This window comes from Cupressus sempervirens, chromosome 10 (genome assembly GCF_028749045.1).
Source record: "Cupressus sempervirens isolate cs-2001-9-10 chromosome 10, ASM2874904v1, whole genome shotgun sequence".
Lineage (NCBI taxonomy): Eukaryota > Viridiplantae > Streptophyta > Pinopsida > Cupressales > Cupressaceae > Cupressus > Cupressus sempervirens.
Genome location: NC_143127.1, coordinates 665976177 through 665985226, shown reverse-complemented (window position 1 = coordinate 665985226; position 9050 = coordinate 665976177). Strand labels below are relative to the sequence as shown.

Genomic DNA, 9050 nt, shown 5'->3' with positions numbered 1-9050 from the left:
AAAGCTTAAGTTAGTAAAAAACTAAATAAATGGAGAAAAAAAAATACAAATAATTTTAGATGTAGTAAATTAAATTATTATTATTTTATAGTGGATATCTATCAGCATTTCTTTAGATAGATTTATTTAAGATATCTATACTAAGTTCATTTATGACACTATAAATAAGAGGACAAATACACTAATTTTCGTATAACGTAATTATTTTTAAAACAATAACCCAACTCCACCAAAACGAAAAATGTTTCCCCAACCAAAAAGCCGAGCGATTACCCCGAATAATTTGCTTGGTCCGCGATAGATCTTTCGAACCCTAAAGCCGGGTCACGAAACCCTAATTGAATGATTAAATTGGGTTGTTCAAGGATAAATTGCGACATTCTAATATTAGAGGTGTGGTCAATCGATGATTTCTGTAAAGTCTTCCATATCTTGTCTTCGCGGATGGTGGCATTTGTGTGGTTTCAGAGTAGTGGATCTGAAAGCTGAACGGTGTTAATGCAATGGCAACGTTGCCGAGGCAATCAAATTCATTGGTTTCCTCTTTTTCCCTGTTGCCCATATTATAATCGATCCCTTGCTTGCTCTAGTTTCATTACTTAGAGCGCATAGCAGTGCCACATTTGACCGTGTGGTGACAAAGATCTACATTTTAAGTCTCACTATCAGAGGCTTTTCTTTGATGATGATTTCTTGGAATATTAGGGTTTTGGTGTCTTATTGATTGATATATTTTGCTTTTAGTTAATGTGATTCTTGTTTTGTATTTGCATATTGTTCCCGTTTTTCATCTATTTGATCTAGTCTATAGTAGAATGACAAGGGTTAGGGTTTTGTACAACTCGTAAGAGCTTCGTATTCGTCATTTCCAGAAAAAAGATAAACATCAGATGATTGGTCTTTATTCGATAGTTGATGATTAAAACACTAAGGATTTCTAATTTCTTACCGTAATGGATCTTCCTGAAACGTTTAGCTCTTTGAAGTGTGTATTTCGGCGATGGTTCGAAGAGTATAATCTTATCAATGTGCGAATAGTTTTATTGAGTTAATTTGGGAAATAATTCAAACCAGGGGAAGCCAACAACTTGATTTTGACAATTATGTTAATAGTTTTTTGAAGCGGTTCTGCAAATTTACTGTTACCGATAAATTATTGCGAGGGTTTTAGAGTTTAACTTTTTTTTAATTGAATATCAAGGAACCCTGATACAGTTGCTAGTTCTGATCATCTTACTTTATCGTAGGCAGATTACCAGACTCTGCGTTATCAAAAATACATGAGAGATTTTGCCAAAAAATTACAATACCACTACTATACGAGGATCTACAATCACAATACAAAAATTTACGACATATACGAGCTATACATTTCAGGTTATAAAAAACTATAACTAGGAAATCACAGTATGATCAGACTGGATATCTGTGCACCTAGGCAACCTATCGTGTAGCCTCATCTTGCCAAAGCATGACCTTGTTACCAAGATGAACTGTTCATAACGATGATTCAGATATTCTGCTCCAGGAACCTCGTCAACATCCAAAGGTACAGTAGCAAGTGGAACATCAGACTGTGGGATAACGTGATCCACATTCTGTCTCTCTTTTTCATTTTGGTCCCTCATTTCTGCTGTGAGGTTGTGTAGAGTATCCTCAAACCCTCTTCAGTGTGTCTGGTCCAGGTATAGCTATGAGCAACTTCCCCTGGAAAGATATCTGCAATTCCATCCTTCACAAGGTCCTGCAATTTCCTCCTGCTTAGTTTCATGAAAACTGTAACTTCTGTAGATATTCACTAAGGTGTCGGCTGTTACCCTTGAAAATATTTGTCAACTTCCAAAGTTCAACATCCATAACATTCTTATTTATCCCAAACAAGTCCCGTGCTTCGCAGAGGTAATCTGAGCAGAAGAAGACGCCACATAAGAGGGATGCTCAAAGTACCCAACCACATATATTGGTCACCCCCATCCAAGAGAAGATCTGTTCAATCAACTAGGAGAATCATCCCAATCAAGCACTATAGATTTGGCAATGGATACTTTAATTTTTAAGCCTTGCAGAAAATGGCCAAGTTGGTAATCAAGGCTGCAAATTTTTCTTCTTCCAAACTAATTTTAATAGAGAGGTGTCATCCACAAATAGGATATTAGTAATCTGTTCATTTGGGAATATGATCCCTTCAACTTTAGGCGAGATCACTTCATCCCTTGGTGTGTAATATATAGCATCAACAACAATCACATATAAATAGGGGCAAAAGGACGTCCTTGCCTTTTTGACCCAGAAAGGGCAAAAGGATCAGACGTAACACTATTGACCTCAGACATAGCCTTAGCATCATTCACGACCATAGATATAACTGTCTTTAGCGAATCCAAGCCACTCCATCATAACTTAGCTTACTCTCGTTTGCACAATTCGTAGCCTCCCTTCCAAACTAATCTGAGTAGGACTTACAGTCTTTGGTAAAATATCTCCCAGTTTCTTAGCTATAACTTTTGCCAATAGGATACATTTCATAAAGTGACTGGTGTTCAGTTCATTATTAAGGCTTTATCACCTCTTGTTGGAATAAGTTTTAGAGTCCACTATTTATCTCAGAGCCTAGAGACTTCTTTTCAAAGGCTTCTTGATACACTTGGTTAAGATCTTCACCAATCTAGGAGCCTTGTCATTGGCCAAATCAGCAATTGCCTTATTTGTGTCTTCACGACATTTCTGCAATCATCCTGCAATCATCTTCCCTGACATTATCGGGGATAATGCCTCTAATCTTGTTTCTGAATGCCTCCATTATGACCTGTATCTTCTGCGGAGAAGAGAATGCAATAGCACATGGCAAAGGCAGACCCACAATCTGAACTCTTCCAACTCAAAAGCAGACCAATGGTCAATCACCTTCAAATAAAATTGTGTGATAATATTGACAGCAGAACACACATCTTCATCATTTAGAAGGGAGGTATCAAGTGAAAAGGCCTCTTTTAGCCCTCCAGGACCCGGGGCTTGATCAGAGTAGGAAATGTTTGCAAAGATGGGATGATGATCTAAGAGAGAGTAAGGTACCCTGATCCATCCACTGCCACTTCCCTACTTGAAAATAAAGAACTCACTGTTTGCAAAGAATCCATCCAGTCTACTGTAATTCCTTTTATTGCTTTGTTGAAAATTGCACCAAGAGGACTAGATACCTTTATGATCAGACTTTCCTCCTATCAGTGGGTTAGCCAACTTATATGTAAACTGCACTTCTACCAGAAGAATTTTCTCCTCCTTTGCATTCAAATTTACAGCCTACAGATTTATGCTATGGCCTCTCCACCATGTTAAAATCACCTTGGTCTCTATTTAGGACCTAAATATTTGGAATCCTTTCAAATGCACCATAGAGTAATATCAAGTGTAAAATTGACCGCTTCAACTTCTTGGAGCATTCTGGTCAGGGGATTTCAGCCCCTTCCATGAACCACAAATTAAATCCACATCCTTCAATTAGTGGTGTCCATCGAGGTGGTGCAGGGGCACCCATATAAAGATTGTACATGTTGTCATATTTCAAACTATACTGAGTTGCAAAAGTTACCAAGCAACATAAATTGTTTAGGATAAGATCTTTTCTTAGGATTTGTTCAGACCATTGTGGGGTCATTCTTCCCTATTCTATATTGATCTAGAATATTTTGTCAGCTGTTTTGGTGGGAAGTCTCTTTGGGTCAGTTTTCCTATTTTGTAATAGAGTTTTTAGGTTTAGGTTTAGTCAAGTTTCTGGATACGAAGTTATGAGGAGAAGAAATCTTTAGGAGAGCAAGTGTGTATATTGTTCATTTGATGAATCAATTAGAAGAATATTGTTATCTATCTCTTTCTGGTGCTGGTTTTTTTTGTTTTTTGCTTCCGTTGAGTTTATCTCTGCATCATTTTTGGTATTAGAGCTTAGCAAAAGGTCCAGACAAAGGTGAATTGTGAGTTTGTGTTTGTTGTGACAAGAAATTGTAGAGTGGCCACAAGACTAGGTTGAGTGGAGAGAATCTAGATAGGATAAAATGGTCACAAGAGGAGATTTATCTCATGAGAAGAGGATATTTTTAGATGCATGGGTTTCATATTGTGATTTTCAAAAATAAGAGAAGAGAGGAAGAGAAAAAAAAGAAAACAGAAGAGGAAGCTAGAATGAATCAAGAGATATTTAGAGAAAATGAGATTCCTAATGAGTGAACTTAAAAAAGGGGAAGAAAATTTAGAGAGACTAAAAGAGAAGTTGAAGAAAAATATGGAAAAAGAAAATAGTGATTTGGAGAAACAATCCATTGAGATTACAGAAGCTTGTGAAGATGGAATATAGAACTTGGTTGCCAATGAAGAGAAGACTTGTCCATTGGAAGGACCAAATGAACAAATTGATGCCGATATAAAAAGTTTGTAGCAAATAGTTGTCGATGAATCTTATGATAAAAAGGCTATGTTGTCGGATTTGCACCCTTGAGCTTGGGTCTGGGTCTGGATTCGAGCTCGGGTCTGCGACGAGTCCGGGTAGGGTCTGCATTTTGGCGTGCGGGTCCATAGACCCAGGAGGACCCGCAGGCCAAAATGCGGACCCTGCCTGGACCCGTCGCGGACCCGGGTGAATCCGAGCGGACCCGCGGCAGGTGGGGCCAAAAAGTGGCCCAAAAAAGCATTAAAATTATGTGTTTTTCATTTTTTTTTTTGCCAAACCTTAAAGTAAGGCCTATTAGATGCATTTCATTCATCTAATCTCTCATTTGCTTTGTCATTTTGCTCTCTCATTTTGGTGTGACCATTTTGCAAGTTCGAAGAGAAGGTTGTAGAGATTGTTTGTGGAGTCTCAAATCCTTCAAATAATCAGTGCTGAGTGTTCCAAGTATGCATTTGATCATTCCTTTTGCTTCTTTCATAGTTTGTTTTTAGTTTTTTAAATTTTTTAAATTTATTGTTCTAAATTTTTATCAGGTTTTGTATAAGTTTTGAAATATTTTTTTAAATTTGTTTTTATAGATTGCAAGAATCCAAGAATGAGTAGTTAGGGTTCAGTGGGTAGGGTGGGATCCCAAAGATTTAAAATTGATAAAGGCTCTCCTTTGTGGAAGTATACAACAAGAATTGAGCAATGTGCTGGTGGGGGAGGGTATATATGGAAATGCAATTTTTGCCAAAACCAATATAGAAACTCCTATTTTCGGGTTAAACATCATTTGATAGGTCCACCAGGTCAAGGGATTTCCATGTGTGAGGGGCCCCTAGAGGGAGGTAAAAAAGGATTGCCGGCTCCTCAAATAGTAGGCATGTTAAAAGATTAAGAAGAGGCTAATAGGTTAGTGTCAAAGGCAAAAAAAGATAAGTCAAAGCAAATACCACCAACACCACCTTCTCAAACAATTAGTAAACCACATCCCTTCCTACCTACCCCATCTATGGATGAAGATGAAATAGAAACACACACATCTTACAAGAGAGGTCCATTAGATATGGCATTTGAAAATGACAAGAGAGAAATTGCTGACATAAAGGTTGCGCGTTGCCTTATTACAAATGGTGTTTCATTCAATCTAGTGAGATCCCCTTATTGGAGAGAGATGGTGAAAGCAATAAATGATGCACCTCATGGTTACCAATCCCCTGGATATGAAAAGTTGAGAACCACCATATTGCATAAGGAGAGAAAGAATGTAGAAAACCTCCTCAAATCAATAAGAGATTCTTGGATCCAAACGGGGGTGAGCATTGTCTCTGATGGATAAAAAGATTGCAAAAACCGTCAATTAATAAATGTGGTTGCTGTTTGCCCCAAGGGGGCAATGTTTTTGAAGGCAGTTGATTGTGAAGGGCAAGTAAAGGATGCAAATTTTATTGCCCAACTTCTCATTGAATCCATAGAGTCTGTGGGAGTTGACAATGTTGTCCAAGTAATAACAGATAATGCTAAAGTTTGTAAGGCTGCAGGTGCTTTGGTAGAAGCACGATATGAGCATATTTTTTGGACACCATGCACTGTCCACACCTTGAATTTGGTGATGAAAACAATGGGCAGCCAAATTGAATGGATGAAAAATGTGTAGGAGGTGGGTGAGCAGATCCAAATGTTTGTGACAAACCACCATATGTCACAAGCAATTTTCAGAACTTTCTTCCGCTTGGAATTATTGAAGGTAAATTTTAAACTTTATTTAGCTTCATTTATCATTTTAATTTTTCTGTCATACTTTACAAAATTTAATACATATTCTTAAATTTTTGTGTTATCAACTTATCATATTAACTTACAATTTGAATTAACATGGTAATAGGTTGCTGAAACAAGGTTTGCTTCACACACAATCGTCTTTAGACGACTTGTCAGGGTGAAAGAGGCATTGGGTCAAATGGTTATTAGCAACAAATGGGGTGGATGGAAGCAAGCTGATACAAAAAAGGCCAAAACTGTAAAGGATTTGATCTTGAGTGATAATTTTTGGAATACGCTGGAATATGCATTAGAACTCATCGAGCCCATCATGTCTATGCTTCGGTATGCCGACATGGGGAACATATATGATGCCATGGACTCTATGCTAGAAAGAATGAAATCAGTAAGTTAAAATTTTTATACAATACTTTATCCTTGTTTATTGAAAGATTTTGATTTTTGATTTTAATTAAGTTATTAACACTACATCAAGATAACTTACATGTACATCATTTGACATCCCAAGTCATTCAGGGGAGAGAACAGGATCCTGATACCTTGTACACTAAGGTGGAGAAAATTGTTCTACATCGTTGGAACAAGATGACTACACCTTTACACCTCCTGACATATGCACTTTCTCCTAGATATTATAGCAGTGAGATACTTTCTATTCTTGGTAGAGTGGCACCATATAGAGATCTTAAAGTTGCTGCTGGGTATAAGAGGGCACTTAACATGCTCTTTAGTGATCCTGATGTGGCATCAAATGTTAGGAGAGAGTTTGTTGATTTCGTCTGAAGCAAAAATACAGAGCCTGATGCAATCAATGATCAAAGTAGATTGGATGGTGGTATTTACATGGGGAAAGTTACATGTACCTCCAACCTCTTGCCATTAATATCTTGTCACAAGTATGTATTGAAGTTTTTTTTCCTTTTCTTATGGCCACTTAGCTTGTTGAATTAGCACTCTTAAATTCCTATTGTATTGTAAAATTACTTAGCTAATCTTTTAAAATTTGTTGGTTGTCTCTCTAAGTTGCGAGCTCTTTTGCTGTTGAGTGGAATTGGAGTACATACTCCTTTATCCACTCAGTGAAGCGTAACTGGTTGGGTTCGAAGAAAGCAGAGGACTTGGTATTTATTCACAACAACTGGCGCCTCTTATCATGCAAGGATCCAGGATATAAGAAGGGACCAAAGAATTTGTGGGATGTACTACCTGAGACTTCTAACTTGGATATGACTGTCCAAGATATATCTAGAATTGCCTTGCTAGATGTTGAGGAGGACAAGGAGGAGGATGTGGGTGCATTTGGGGCTAGTGGAACCGGTTTGGATTCCAATGATGTGGAAAATGTCAATGATATAGATGAGGATGAAGCCATTGATCTCTCATATTTTGATGACCCATTTGACCCTTGAAGGGCATTTGCATCTTTGATAAACTATGTTTAAACATTTGTCATTGACTTATTGAATCATTTATGATTTATCACTATGTTTCACAGTTTCAAACTTTATTAAGTCATAATTTATTATCTATCAATCTGATGAAGTAGTCTATGTTTTGAAATTCCATTTTGCATTTCAGTAATTCAATGTATGATTTTATTTACAACATTAGCATAGATTAATGAGTGAGTATTTAATGTTTATCTTTGACATTTGGCACTGATCAATAATCAAGTAACATTGATATATTCATACTATGGAATGACTTAGTTTTACTTTTACAACTATGTGAGTTTTTATTTTTTTTGCATATATATATATATACACTGACGAACCCACACACGAACCCAAATGGGGAAAAAAAAATTGCTCGAACCCACGAACCGAACCTCGAACCCGAACCCGAACCCGTCCTCGAACCCGAATTGACGACTTAGTAAAAAGGTTCTTGAAGATAGGAAAGAGGTTGAAGTGGTGCTTGTTGATGAGCCTTGTGATGAAAATGTTCATAAAGATGGAAAAGAGGTGGATGTGTTGGTTCCTGATGTATCCAAGAGATGGCATTTGAAGTTAAGAAAGAAAGTGGTATTGCTTATCAAAAGGATAATAGTTGCAACAAGGAAGAAGACTGATGATGAAGCTAAGAGGATATTTAAGGATCAAATGGTGATGAATTTGTCTCCAAGCATGAAGATATTGCAGCATAAAGACATCCAAAAAAAGGATGCAAAGGTTCCTATAGTGAACCAAATTGATGAATTCATATATGATGAGGTCCCCTTTGTTTTTTCTAAACCATTTATTGCATGTTTACCAGAGTTCTATTTGAATTCTTCTGTGGAAGAGGTTTATGAAAATATGAAAGTTGACTTAGTTACTTGGCCAGAGTACAAACAACAAATACCAAGGAATTGGAAGACAAGAAAGAGGAAGGACAAGCCAAGGGACTTGGATTCTATTGTCCCTGGGAATATGGTGCAGGGGCACCCATATAAAGATTGTACATGTTGCTGCATTTTAGACTCTACCGAGTTGCAGAAGTTACCGAGCACAAAAAATTGTTTAGGATAAGATCTTTTCTTGGGATTTGTTTAGACCATTGTGAGGTCATTCTTCCCTATTCTATATTGATCTAGAATATTCTGTAGGCCGTTTTGGCAGGAAGTCTCTTTGGGTCGGTTTTTCTATTTTGTAATAATCTAGAATGTTTCGTAGACTGTCCTAGCAAGTATAAATAAAGTTTTTAAGTTTAGGTTTAGTCAAGTTTCTGGATAAGAAGTTACCGGGAGAAGAAATCTTTAGGAGAGCAAGTGTATATACTGTTCATTTGATAAATCAATTAGAAGAATATTGTTAGCTATCTCTTTCTGGTGCTGGTTCCTTTTGTTTTTTTTGCTTCCATTGAG

At 37.0% G+C, this 9050-nt stretch overlaps 1 protein-coding gene across 2 annotated transcripts; it reads left to right on the top strand.

Moving 5' to 3' along the window:
• The first annotated feature begins 5068 nt into the window (after window positions 1–5068).
• Window positions 5069–7687, top strand: LOC149535591 (uncharacterized). 2 transcript variants are annotated; one of them, XM_089805013.1, is made up of 3 exons: window positions 5069–6170; window positions 6309–6590; window positions 6714–7687. In XM_089805013.1, exons 1-3 carry the CDS (start codon window positions 6102–6104, stop codon window positions 6792–6794), a joined length of 432 nt encoding a protein of 143 aa, XP_089661139.1. In that variant the 5' UTR covers window positions 5069–6101; the 3' UTR covers window positions 6795–7687. The 2 variants fall into 2 exon arrangements, 1 of the variants encoding a protein (XP_089661139.1); XR_016357148.1 differs by lacking the exon at window positions 5069–6170 and having other exon boundaries at window positions 6226–6590; window positions 6714–7101; window positions 7229–7687.
• The last annotated feature ends 1363 nt before the right edge of the window (window positions 7688–9050 follow it).